Source organism: Setaria viridis, chromosome 2, assembly GCF_005286985.2.
Source record: "Setaria viridis chromosome 2, Setaria_viridis_v4.0, whole genome shotgun sequence".
NCBI lineage: Eukaryota > Viridiplantae > Streptophyta > Magnoliopsida > Poales > Poaceae > Setaria > Setaria viridis.
This window is the reverse complement of record NC_048264.2, coordinates 2,425,205-2,439,006: the sequence shown is the minus strand read 5'-3', so window position 1 is coordinate 2,439,006 and position 13,802 is coordinate 2,425,205. Positions and strand designations below refer to the sequence as shown.

The 13,802-nt window shown below is 46.6% G+C and overlaps 2 protein-coding genes and 1 pseudogene across 2 annotated transcripts; 1 reads left to right on the top strand and 2 right to left on the bottom strand.

Moving 5' to 3' along the window:
- Positions 1 to 219: 219 nt before the first annotated feature.
- On the bottom strand, positions 220 to 5,226 carry LOC117842978 (transcription termination factor MTERF2, chloroplastic). Its single transcript, XM_034723515.2, has 6 exons — positions 4,912 to 5,226; positions 4,326 to 4,731; positions 3,648 to 3,863; positions 3,276 to 3,383; positions 661 to 935; positions 220 to 517 (listed from the first exon to the last, which is right to left on the bottom strand). Exons 1-6 carry the CDS (start codon positions 5,043 to 5,045, stop codon positions 277 to 279), a joined length of 1,380 nt encoding a protein of 459 aa, XP_034579406.1. The 5' UTR covers positions 5,046 to 5,226; the 3' UTR covers positions 220 to 276.
- Positions 5,227 to 5,500: 274 nt separating this feature from the next.
- LOC117843145 (BTB/POZ and MATH domain-containing protein 1) lies at positions 5,501 to 6,820 on the top strand. The gene is made up of 2 exons (XM_034723706.1): positions 5,501 to 6,718; positions 6,812 to 6,820. The coding sequence occupies exons 1-2, from the start codon at positions 5,501 to 5,503 to the stop codon at positions 6,818 to 6,820; spliced, it is 1,227 nt and encodes a 408-aa protein (XP_034579597.1).
- Positions 6,821 to 8,168: 1,348 nt separating this feature from the next.
- LOC117843136 (uncharacterized) lies at positions 8,169 to 13,584 on the bottom strand (annotated as a pseudogene).
- Between the last annotated feature and the right edge of the window lie 218 nt (positions 13,585 to 13,802).

Here is a 13,802-nt window from a genome sequence, read left to right as displayed (position 1 = left end):
AAATGCATTTTGAAAGTTTAGTAACCTAGATGACACCGTGACAGGTTCAGACGGCCGTATATTTTACTTTTTTATCTTTGTTAATTCGGCATGGCTCATGGATTACAAACATAGTGCTTTTACATTCTGGGTTACAGTTCAAAAAAAATCTAAAATACCTGTTTTTTTCCCTTCAGAACATGTACAAGGCAAGGAGGCAAGCTATGATTGTTTTCTTTCTTTTCTTTTCTTTTTTTTCAGAAATACTACATCTATCTAATTTACCTCCACGCTGTTTCAGCATGCTGCTGCTTCTGTAGTTTCTTCCTCCTCAGATGTCTCTGGAGCATCTGGAATTGTCTCTGCAACACCTTTTCCAGCTTCGAATCTCGCTCTCCTCTCGACGGCCTCCTGCACCCTCTCTGCAAGTTCTTCATCAGATCCAGTCAACATGTACCGCAGCTTCATGTTGATCCTGTTGGCCACCAGTGTTTGGTGCCGAGGCTCTATCCTGTCCTCCAGGGAGTAACTGAAGAACCTGACAACCATCCAGCAGCGAGGCACAAGGGGTGAGGGTCACAACTCACAACAAGGACAGGCATCAATTACAACTCACAAGGATAGGCATCAATTAGGCTATCAATATCTTTGTTTTAGAAGAAAACATGAACTCCAACTCACCGTGGAAACTCGATGAGATCTTTCAGTGGCCGCACCATTACACGCCTCAAGTACTGGTATTTTGGTCTTAGGATATCCACGTTGTATCTAAGAAGTGCTGGGAAGTTGGCAACCATCTGACCGAGCACAAAGTGGTAGATCCCCAATGACCGGAAATACTTGACACTAACTTCTAGCTTGTGTGCAATACTACAGCCCAAGAGCTGTGGATCCAGAGCAATAACCTTTCCAATGTCATCCTGTTTTACTCCACCTTTCGTCAACAGAAAAATAACCTACGGTTTGCACACGTGTAAGAGAGATTTAGTAGCAGAAGGAATATGTAAAAGTAAAAAATCTGGAAACAAACACTCTACTTTGAAAAAATTATGTCCCTTGTTCCACCATAACACTTGTGTTTTCAAACAAGGCACTAGGACAGTTATCAAATTTACTGATGTTAATTTGAGATGTTCAATTTCAAGTATTGCATCATCGCTGAAAGATGCATATTAGGTTCAAATCTTTTATATGTAATAGATTAACTGAAAAAATGTTGCACAAAGTTCTTTTTGAAAGAAGCCCCTCCTGGATATCTATACCTAATATTAAGTGCGGTTGTTTCTTCCAACCGTCGTGGTCATTTTGCAAAAAAATTCCTCAACTTTTTCGTAATCAACCTGCAGTCCTAGGAGTTAAACTGCTGTAGTTCGTTTTCTCTCACCTATCGTCTTCTTTCTTTTTCTCCGTCCTGCACTCCCTTCGTGAGCCCAAGCCAAGCAAAACCGGCAAGCGGCGAGCCTACCCCTCCTCTTTCCGGCAGCCTCTTTGCTTCCGGTGCAAATCGCTGCAGGCAACGGCGGCCGAAGGCACAGGCTACGATTCCCCCTCCCTCAACTCTCCCAGTGACGCGGGATACAAGAAATCTACGGCACAAGGCCATGGCCACGGTGGCTGCAGAGCGCAAGCGTCGAGGGAGGTTGCCCCTTCCTCTTCCTGCGCCGACACCGCGGGCGGCGGTAGTCGCACCCTTCTAGTCCATCCTCACAGGCAGTGGGAAGCTCAAGCTTGGCATCTGGAAGATCAATTTTGGAAGCGGAGAGCTCAAGCTTTGTGTCTGAAGCTCGGTTTGGGTTGCAGGGAGCTCACGCTCAACATCAGGAAGCCCGATTTGTGCTGCTCTTCACCGTCAACCCGGTCATGTTCGCCATGGCCAACACCAGTGGTGACGACTGCAAGTTGCAGCGCCACGGACGCGCGGGCTGCGGCGGGAAGCACGTGCGGACGGCAGCACTGCAAATGCACAGACCGCAGTGGGAGCTTGAGGGGCGGCAAAGGTCGGGGGCAAGGTTCAGGCGGGCGGCGGCACGGCAACGGTGAGCTCGAGGAGCGGCGTTGGGAGGTTGGGCGAAGTCGTTGCGATGTGGCCACGGTGAGCTCAAGGGGTAGCGACCCATCCTCTTCGCACCCCGTCCTGCGGCGGCCATGCGAGGCCAGGGGTATGGTGGCAGGAAGGTGCTAGCCGGTGGCTGCCATGGATTGCCGACCTGATGTGGGTCCCGCAAAAAAGTCTGGAAAGAAATGTCGAATCCTCCAATGCGGATTTGGCCGAGTCTTTAATTTGTAGGTAGAACATTTGGTCATCATTGACTATATTACGAGGAGCAAATTGCAGAAGGATACTTACATTGGTTGATTGCTCATGTTTCTTGGAGCAACTAGGCCATGATGTCAGGCTGTCAAGCCCAAGCATGAATTGTTGGGCATATTATAATCAAGGACTGAGCATTTATTTTAGCCTTGTAGTTTTTTTCTTTTTATAGGTTGAAAGTTTTGTGGACAATCTCTTATGTTTAACTTGCATATTCATAAAAGCAAAGACAGAAGTTGCATTAGTACTGAATCTTACTAGAAGTTTTAATGCATGTTTGAACCAGATGTAGGACACATTGCGTATGTATAAAAATTGAGATTCCACCGTTCAAATAGGCCATGTAGAATTTAAAGGAGTTGTCCGCTTATTATTATCAGAGATGTATACAAATATTATGAAACATTCTAAACTAGATTAGAAAGTGAAGCAAGCAAACTAGGAGCTAGCGGATGACAACTTGGGAGCAGGTAAGAAACCGTAGCAACGCACGGACATTTATGCTAGTAATATTATTAAATATGAAAAACAAAAGTTCTGTACAGAGGAGAAGAAAAGGAGAAAAGAAAGGGGAAACAAACAGAAGGAACAGATCACTCGAAGGAGTCTGACCAATTAGTATATGCACAAATTGACTGCTTATGTGTTAGCTCATCATGATGAACCAATACGGAGAATTATTTAAGTAACTGCACACTGAATAGTCAAATAGTTTCGTTATTCAAAGGTCCCAATTATATAAAAAAAATGAAGTTAATGCTATAGATAGAATGAGGCTTTCTGAGATTTGACTCACTGTACTACTCAGTACTTACTATGGTTCTATTTGTACTGTCCCAACTGTCAGTGAAATAAAATTCCTACAATTTGTACACTAATTTCCTATTGAAACCAAGTATAGTAAAAGCCGATGTAATAAAATCCAAACAAAATGAATCAATATTATCAAAACTGAAAAGAATAATAACAAGATATAAGAACGCACCACTGGGCGTATTTTCTTGTATAGGCTATAAGTTAATACAGGAGGGAACTTCACAAGCACATTGCCACTTGCATCACTCCGTACACCAATATCTTGTAGAAATTGTACCTGAAACAGAATTTTGCATAGAGGTAGATGAGTCATATTAATTGACTTCAGAACATTCAGAGCTCTAAATCCCAGTGGCACACTTTGCAGAAATAAATAAATACTTAGTCCTATTGGAGCTTTGAAGAGCAAGTCTGAAAAATCAAACTATTTTTATGGAGCAGCTTAACAAATCATAACATTTTTTGTGAATACCAAAAGTAGAAAAGAAGTGTGTAACAGCTAAAAAGATGCAAATATATTTCAAAGCAACTAAGAAGTTACCTTTGGTGCTATCACTGTCTCCAAATCAAGACAGAATATTGTAGGTTGGACCAACAGCATTCGCTTCATGCCATCCCGTGAAACGTTAAGGTGATACAGATACTTCACAAGAGGCTTCCACCTTTCTTCAATGCTACAGGCCATGAGTTGTGGCTTGAAAGCCAGTAGCCTCCCAAGTTCTTCAGTGCTCAAACCAAACTCTTTCAGATATTGAACCTGTGAACCAGAATGATATTTCATTACCAACTAGAAAAATAGAAGTCAAGAACTGAATATAATATTCAACTAACTAATTAGTTTATCAAAAACCTTCCAAAGGTACAAGGAAGGTTAGTCAATGAGTTCCTTAGCAGTTCACACTTTCAAAGTAGATAGCTAGATTATTTCATATGGAACTCTAGACCTATGACCACATATTACTCATCAGCACATTGATCCTATTTTTTCAGCAGGCGAAAGGCATACCGCGACTCAGTTTTGTTCATCCTATTTTTTTTCATAGTGATTAGTGAGCTGAAATAAATAGAGCTTCAACCATTCTGAAGATCAATTCTTTACCTTTTTTCATAACGAGGAACAGAAAATGAACTGCATAAAAGAAAAGAGGCTAATAATCCTGCCAATGTGCAGTGTGCGACGAATATAGCACAGAAGTAAAACTAAACGTAAAGCAAACACCTTACTGTTCATCTCTTCCAAGCTTAAAAATCCAAGAGCTCTTGGATAATCATAGACCATCGTGCCAAAGTCTTTCTCATCCATACCCATATCTGTATAAAACCTCACTCGTGTCTCCAACTCATCCATGGACAGATTCAGCAGCTGGGGACATCTACTGACCACATAACCAATCCAGTCTCTCCTCACGCCACAGCTTTCCAGGTAGCCAATAATATCTTCCAACTCTTCAAAGCTTCGGTTCAGAAAAGATCCACCGTTTGCAAGGACACGCCCCAAAAAATCTCCTTTTACATAAATTGACCTCAGCCACTTTATCATCGTCCTTACTTTCCCCAAATCGCCAGAACAAGCGCAAACAACTTTGGCAATTTGGGGATATGTCATCGAATTGTGCTTGAACCACCTGAAGTATGTAATTGTAATCATCACAATCATAATAGGAAAATTTCACGTGTATAAACTACAAACTTGCATTTTTATGATTTGCAATGCCTCTGGTATTCGAATTATCACAATTCTTGTGCAAACAGAACAGAAATAAACAAAGGAAACAGATGAAGGATTGCAAAGCTGGGATCTTTACTTGACTAGCTCGACAAGGCCGGACTCCTGGATGTACGCCTTCGCCCGCGCGTTGAAGGACATGTGCGCGAGGTCGGGCCGGTCCCGCCGCATTGCGGCGGCCTCGACGACGACGCGGTCGACAAACGGCCCCATCCGCGCTGTGAGGTTCTTGACGTACGTCAGGCCGCCGACCTTCCCGCCGCTGAGCGCGGCCACGAGCGCCTCGGCGGCCACCGCGCGGCGCACCTCGAGGGCGCGCCGCAGGATGGCATCCTCCGCCTCCGCGAGCCCAATAGGGGCGGCGGAGCTCGTTGGGGCGGAGACGGAGCCCGGGAAGCGGCAGAATCAGGCGGCGGCGGCCTTGGTTGAGGAGGCGAGGGACGATGGAGCGGAGGACCCCCGACGTACGACGCGTCGCCTCTTTGCGTTTTTGTAGGAGTATAAGTAGGAGTAGAGATAGAGATAGAGATAGAGATAGAGATTGGAGATCACGCGTGATTGATGATAGCGTATCAAAATGTGGCCATCTTCTGTTATAAAAATTCCTGTTTCTCCCATCTCTACAGGCGTGGTTTATTCGTGGCAACGTCCGCCTCTAGGGTTCTGCCATGGCGGCGCCACCGCCGCCGCCGCCGGGCACCGCGATGTCGCGGTGCGACAGAAGGCTCTCGTTGCTCGTCGACAGCTACTCGGAGACAAAGAAGCTGGGCAATGGCAGGTGCCTCAGGTCCATCGCGGTGGCCGCCGGCGGCCACTCCTGGCGCATCGCCTTCTACCCCAACGGGAGGCTCGCCGGCACCACCGGCTCCGTATCTGTCTACCTCCTTCTGGACGACGCCGGAGCCGGACCCGTCGCCGACGATGACGTCGTCCGCGTGGAGTCGAGGTTCACGCTGCACAAGGTGGGCTGCGCGGCGCCGCGCCTCGTGTCCTCCACGGTCGCCGGCGCCATTGGCGGCGGGCGGCAGGAAACGCTCGGCTGCGAGCGCTTCGTCTCGCGGGAGGACCTCGATAAATTGGACCTCGTCGTCAATCACAATCGCTTCGTGATCCGGTGCGACTTCACCGTCTTCCCCACCGCCGGCGCCACTCCGGCCGTCGCGAGGCCCTCGCCGCCGCAACCATCCGTCCAGCAGGCAGCACCGCCGGCGGCGGGAGCAAGCAGGGCGCCTCCACCGTCTTCCCCACTGCCGGCGGCGCCACCGGCCGTGAGGGCGCTGCGTTCCATGTCCGGGCTGCCGGCGGATCTCGGCCGCCTCCTCGAGACCGAGGCAGGGTCGGACGTGGACTTCGAGGTCTGCGGCAGGGTGTTCGCCGCGCACAAGGTCGTGCTCGCCGCCCGGTCACCGGTTTTCATGGCGGACTTCTTCGGCCCGGACAAGGAGAAGACCACCGGCTACATCCGCATCTGCGACATGCACCCGGACGCGTTCGAGGCCCTGCTGCACTACATCTACACCGACACACTGCCGGCGACGGCGACGACGGCGACCGCACGGGAAGAAGCCCCCGCGTTGGCCCAGGACCTGCTCGTGGCGGCGGATCGATTCAACCTCAAGGATCTGAAGTCACTCACCGAGAACAAGCTGTGCAGGCACAGTGTCAGCGTGAGCACGGTGTTGCCGATGTTGGCGCTAGCGGAGCACCACCAGTGCTTGAAGCTCAAGAAGAAGTGCCTGGAGTTCATCGCCTCCGGGAGGAACACGAGGGCAGTCATGGCGACCGACGACGTCGAGCATCTGGCGAGGAGCTGCCCCTCCGTTGTCAGGGAAATACTCGGCAAGATTCTGGATGCAAGGGAGGCGACGCCGAGCAATCCCCTGATGGTCAGCGTAGATGCCTCGTTTTACTTCTATGCTTGCATTTTCATCTTGTTATTTGGCTTATGGGCTCTGTTTTGCGTTATTGTGTTTAAGTAGATGACGTAGCTGATGATCGAATTCTAATAAAGCTTGTGCGGTTGGTCTTTTGTTGGAAGAAAGGTCATGTGGTTTGCACACGTAATGTTCTTATTTTTCACTCTTTTTCAAGAACCAGTTCAGTTACATTTAAATAGATAATGAGAAAAGTCAAGTACACATTTTGTCAGTTCTATAGATAAAATTATCAACCACTCTTTGATAGTACAAGGAAGTATCTGCCTCAATTCCACAAAGAAATGCACAAATAGGAAGGCGGCGGCGGAGCTCCACCGCCCCTCCCTCCTTCTCTCCTTCCTCCCTCCCCCTCGTGCTCTCTTTGGTCGTCCATGGCGGCGGCGGCTGTCTCCAGCGGTGCGCCGCTGGATCCACAAGTGGATGGCCGGATCCGCACCCCCAGCCGCCGGATCTGCTGCCTCGGGGCAGCGGCACGTCGGGGCCGTGCGGTGCCTCCCGGCAGCGGCGACGGAGCCCGGCGTGCGGCCAGCGAGCGGCAGGGCCCAGCGGGCGGCGAGCGGCGTGACCCGGCGCCCTCCGTGGCACGGTTGCGGCGGCGCCCGCGGCTAGCGCACGGCGTCCCTCCTTCCGTGGCGCGGCAGCGGCTGTGCCCGCGACCGGCGCGCGGCCAGGGGACGCCAGGCTCTCGGCAGGCCGCAGTGGGCGCGCGGTTCCCTAGGGTGGCTGCCTACGGCAGGTCGCAGTTGACGCGCACATCGCCGGAACTGATGGTGCAGCGGATTGGGCTCATGGCAGGTCTTTTGGGTGAAAGCTCTACTTGATCGTCGACGGCGGCGGTGATATTGTGCATTCCCTCCTCAATGCGTCGTTGGAAGGATATTGCCGTCTTCTTCAGGTGAAAACCTTTGAACTACTTGGCTGGTTCTAGCGGCGGCAGCATCTTTACGTCGCTTCCCTCTTCGGGGCGTCACCATGGAGGAGTTGTTGAGCCCTGCGATGCCATGGTCGAGATTGCTTATATTGTGGCAGTAATGTTTTATCATCAACTGTTTTTAAGTAGACGAGAGACGACGGACTGTTGCTCCGTGAGTTGCTGCATGAGGACAATTCAAGTTTGAAAGGAGATTGAAGCTTAGTCTTTATTTTCTCGCTTAGTCTTTAGCTTCCTTTCTTTTTGTTTTGAGTGCCTCTGTGTAGAGGATTTGGAGTCCAAGTACTTATGTATCATCTGGCTATGTAGCCAGATTTATTTCTTTGTGGTTATAGACATTCACACGTGAATATTTAAGACCGGATATTTTCCTTGATTAAAAAAATAATTGAGTAACATTGCAGCAAGTCCTTTGGAACACATTTATGCATCCTTTAGTTGGCCGGCCTTGTGTAAGTATATTTATAGTCAAGATCCAGACTTGTTTAGCCCTTGGTAAACCTCCTTCATTGTTGGTCGTGCTTGAGGAGAAGCTTGCAAACAAGCCAGTGCTACTTGAGCTAGTTCAGTCACATCATTCTCCTCTATTTTTGTTGGTTGGGGAGGCCGTTGGTCGAGAAATTCCTTGACTAACATATGATCCTCTAAATGAGACTGAAGTAGGTCTCCTGGATGCTTTCCCAATAGCACCTCCAGCACAACCACACCAAAGCTAAAAACATCACATTTCTGTCACCACAGATGTGTACGACATCTCTATTCCAAATAAATGAGAGTATTAGCCTTATTTGATTTCAAAGAAGACTAGTAGCAGTTAGCGGTTGACAGACAAAAAGTTTTTGACATACCTGGAGCTATGTAGCCATATGTTCCTGCTAGGGCACTCCAATTTGATGAATCAGGCTTTAGAATTCTTGCAGTGCCGAAATCTGAAACGTGTGCCTTGAGATTCCTGCCCAGCAATATATTATTGCTTGTTATATCTCGATGTATTATTGGTGGGCTGCAATCATGGTGCAAATACGATATAGCATGAGCCACATCCTTTACAAGAGCAATTCTTCTTGTCCAATCCATCTCCTTGGCTACATCCTCTTGTTGTAGGGCAGCGCAAAGGCTTCCCCTCTCCATATAATCGTAGACAAGAAATTTGTAATGTGGGTGGGAACAAAACCCATATAACTTGACAATGCTTCGTTGTCGAATCTTTACTAAGATTTCAATTTCATCATGAAGTCTTCTTTCATCATCAATCTCCTCTTCAGTTGGGTGAAGCTTCTTCACGGCCTCTTGATGTCCATCCTGGAGTTGTGCCTTGTACACGGAGCCATATCCTCCCACTCCAATGATGTACTTGTCGCTGAAATTCTCAGTTGCCCTGACAATATCCTCAAATGCTAGTTTCCCATCAAAGTTCCATACGGAGAATACTTCTCTTATTTCAGTAGTAACCCTTTCTTGCTGCTTCTCCTTTTTGTAGAAAAACATTACAGCGGCAACAATTGTAAGTGCAATAACAGCACCCACTGGGACAAGAACTGCAATCATCAGAGAATGGAATTTTTCTTTCCCCTTATGATGTCTGGCGTTGTAAGTGGAAGGAAGCCTCTGAGATTGCCGCAGAGACCTTTATTATGGACAAACCAAGCTATTGATAGATTTTGCAGATGAAGCCCCGTTGGCAGTGGTCCTTCCAAGTTGTTGTATGAGACATCTAGGGTTCTCAGACTAACCATACTTGCAAAAATGGGCGGTATACCTCCCTAGAATTGGTTGTGAGAGAGATTTAAAGATTCTAACATTGCCAAGTTCCCAAGCTGCCGTGGCAGTCTACCACTAAGCTTGTTGCTGCTGACACCCAACATAATTTGTAGATTCACCAAATTTCCTATTGCACCTGGCAAGTTTCCAGTCAAGCTATTGTTGTTCAGGTACAAGGACAGTAGCTTGTTGCATCTTCCTAGCTCCTCTGGAATTTGCCCACTCAACTTTTTCAAACCCAAATGAAGTAACTGCAAGTTGCTTAGTTGACCAAACTGAGAAGGTATTGGCCCTGACAGCTGGTTATTTGTTAAATGGAGTGTGTAAAGGTTGGTTAAGTCGCCAATTTCAGGTGGTATCTCACCAGTGAGAAAATTGGACTAGAGCTTAAGCGATTCCAAGTTGGTCAGTTTCGACAGTTCGGGTGGTATTCTTCCGGTGATCATGTTTTCTCCTGCGTTGAACATAATCATGGTGGTGGATGCTGCCCAGTTTGGGGTGAGCTCCCCACGAAGGTTGTTTGATCTCAAGTTTGCTTTAATAAGATGGGGATAGGCACCGTAAGGAATCGGTACTCCTAGTCTAAGAGGGGGAGGGGGTGAATTAGGCAACTTAAAACGTTAACCTATAGCTTCTACTACTTTTACATCAAATTTAAACTAGATCATACTATCAAGATGTGCAACTATGGTTGATCTAGTGTAAAACCCTCATCCCAAAATAAGTTTTGCAACCTAGAGCCAATTCAGGCAAGATACTACACTAAGAAAGTAAAGGCACACAAGTTACAAGTATGAAATACAGAAACGTAAGAGGTGAGGATGAGGAGAAGTAAACTCTTGACACGATGATTTATCCCGTGGTATCGGTAAGCACTAAACCACCACTAGCTCACGTTGTTGAAGCACTGACATAAGAGTATTGCTTCCCGGTTACCAAGTCTCTCTGGGACACCCCTTGACTTACCATAAAGGGTTAGCCACTAAGGCTCACATCAAGTTCCCCAGTCGCCTTGATGCGGTCTCCACTAAGAAGCTTCTCCACAAAGGAAGGGGGTCTCCATGTCCCCCGCACACGATCGTCAACGCCGCTCCACACCAAGTCGGAGGGTCGAAGACTTGCCGGTGAGCCACCAAGACTCCAAGGTGCCGGCACACTTTGTAACTATGGTTCACTCCTAGAACCGATCACAAGGTAGGTACACCTTGCACTCTCTCTTTCTCTAGGCCTATCCTAGCACTAATCACTCTCCTAAGCTTGTGCTAAGACTGATAAATCACTTAAGCACTTTTGGTGGCTTGAATGTGTTCTTGATGAGTCTTGATCTCCAATGGATTCCTGCACACTCCAGCAACTCCAAATGGACGAGTGGAGGGGGTATAAATAGCCCAAGGCATCAAAGAGCCGTTGCTCCAACGGCTAGCTAAAGTATACCATCGGATGTTCCGATGGTCTATTTTGGCATGCATCGGAAAATCCGGTGCAAAGCCGTTGGCCTCCCCACGCCCAAGTTCTTCACTGACACATCCAAAATTCATCTGATGGTTCCTCCGATGGCACCATCGGAACATCCGGTGCTGAGGGGTTTTCTCCCAAAACCTCTATGGACAATTCCAAAGTAAATATGCTTCATCCGACGCTACTCTTGACCTAGCATTGGAATATCCGATGGTCTAGGGTTTCCTCTGCTTCCCGCGCATTCACCTCAGAATTCATCCGACGCTTCTTGAAAATGGGGCATCAGAGCATCCAATAGTCTTGACTCAGGTTGCCGCCTGCATTTGTACCAATTCGTCCAATGCTCACTCCAACGCTTGCTCTGATGGGCATCGGAACATCCAAAGGTCTTGACTCAGGTTGCCGCATGCAGTTGTACCAATTCGTCCGATGCTCACTCCAACACTTGCTCCGATGAACCGTCGGAACATCTGATGGTACTTTTTTTTTCTTTAACTCGTCCATTGCAAGCACCAAACATACCGTCACTTGGATGCTCTGTCATTTGGATGCTTGAATACCACAGAATAATCCTAGACAGCATAGCTCGGTCACTTGAATACCATAGCTTGGAAACTTGAATACCATGATTTGGATATCAAGAATACTATAGCTTGGATACTTAAATACTATGATTTGGACCTTACCATGGTTCGATTTGCATTCTTAGGACTAAAAAATCTACAATATACATACTAGACAAGACATTACGCCCAATGAATATGTTGTCACTCAATCACCAAAATCACGAACTATAATCTAATGAATCATGTTCGCTACAGGCAACAAATATGTCACCCGTGAATTTGTTGAAACTAATATCGATGTGCGTCAAGCTGTTACATGTCCTTAAGCTTGCCGGAACAGGGTCAGTTAGGTTGTTCATGCAGACAACAAACATCTGAAGCCGTCCTCCCTTGCACACGTCTGACGGGAAAGATCCCGAGATGGAGTTGTTCCCTATGCTGAATTTGACCATACCTGTGAGGTTCGCGAATTCTCGCGGGACAGTCCCTGACAGCTGGTTATCAAACAAGCTCAGGTTTCTCATGTTTGTCAGGTTCCCAAAAGTCGCTGGGATTGATCCTGAAATCTTGTTGCCGTCCAGGTACAGGATGACGACATTGATGAGATTGCCCATCTCATTGGGCATATCACCAGCAATCTGGTTGTCATAAAGTTCTAAAATGTTCAGCTGATCAAGGTTCCCTATCGTTCGAGGAATGGAACCGGCAATTCGGTTGGTGTACAAGCTTAGCAGGTTGAGTTTGGTAAGGTTTCCTATGGTCGGAGGAATAGAACCGGCTATCTAGTTATCGGAAAGGATCAGAGAGCTCTGTCCCGTAAGGTTTCCTATACTCTGAGGAATGGGTCCTTGTATGAGATTTCTATAGAAACCCAAGTATTATTTTAGCTTTTTCTCCTAGGCTCGGGGGAATCGAGCCATTCAGACAAATCTAAAACTGCTAGATTCAATAGCATCCCTATCTCTTTGGGTATGTGTCTTGGGGTATGATTTTTAGTACTCCCTGCAAGACAAATCTATTGGATACCCGAACTAAATCTCTATCACATCAGATGTTTGCACATTAATTAGGAGTATTAAATATAGTCTAATAATAAAACTAATTGCATAAATAAGGGCTAATTCGTGAGACGAATATATTAAACCTAATTAGTCCATGATTAGCCCATGTGGTGCTACAGTAAACATGTGTTAATTATGGATTAATTAGGTTTAATAGATTCGTCTCGTGAATTAACCCTCATGTATGCAATTAGTTTTATAATTAGTTCGCGTTTAGTCCTTCTAATTGGTATACAAACATCCGATGTGACATGAACTATAAATTAATCCATGGATCCAAACACCCTCTAACGTTGCTCAAGTCTAAACAATCCTCATCTAACATTTATGGACCTCGACCATTTTACTTAGGCCTTGTTTAGTTGTCCAACTTTGAAGATGCAAAATCACTGTTATAGCACTGTAGCACACTGTAGCGTTTCGTTTGTATTTGTGAATTATTGTCCAAATATTGGCTAATTAGGCTCAAAAGATTCGTCTCACAAAGTACAACAAAACTGTGCAATTAGTTTTTTGATTTCATCTACATTTAGTACTCCATGCATGTACCGTAAGTTTGATATGATGGGGAATCTTCTTTTTGCGTAGTGTCAAAGTTGGGAGTTTGGGGGAACTGAACAGGACCTTAGAAAGTCTTTTGGCAATAATTATTCATCGTGGAAATCAAGGTGTAGCTTTCCCATTGCACTTCATTTAATGCATAGAAGTAGGGCTCTACAATTCAGTCCAAAGAAACCTGAAATTTACCCATTTTGGTGAGCATCAAAATAAAACCAAACCGATCCAAAATTTGGCCGAATGTGAATTTTTCTACCATTGTTAACGTCCATACAAACCCACCTACCCTCTAGTATAAAACCATGAGCAAACTCTAATTATATGCCTCCTTTATACCTCTCTCACCTTCTGATGGCTAACAAACAGGATCAGTGCACTTTTGCCCGTCTTCCTGCTTCGGTGCCCACCGTATCTTTCTAATTTTTTCCCACCATCTTCCAAGAGTTCCAAATTCCTATCAAAATCTAGCTCCTTGGCCATGGGAGCAGACCCGAGCTCTGTTTCGTGCTCCCCGGCAGGGGTTGACCCTCTGCGGCTCTCCCTCCAGCTGAAAAGAAAAGGTTATAAATTCTCCTTATGCATAATTTCTCAGGTTGGAACACCGGACCATAAGCGGATCAAACAAATTAACAAAAAGATCTGCGATGGGGCTTCAGTTTTTTTTTAAAAAAAAAGATCTGTAAGACAAGGAAATATGC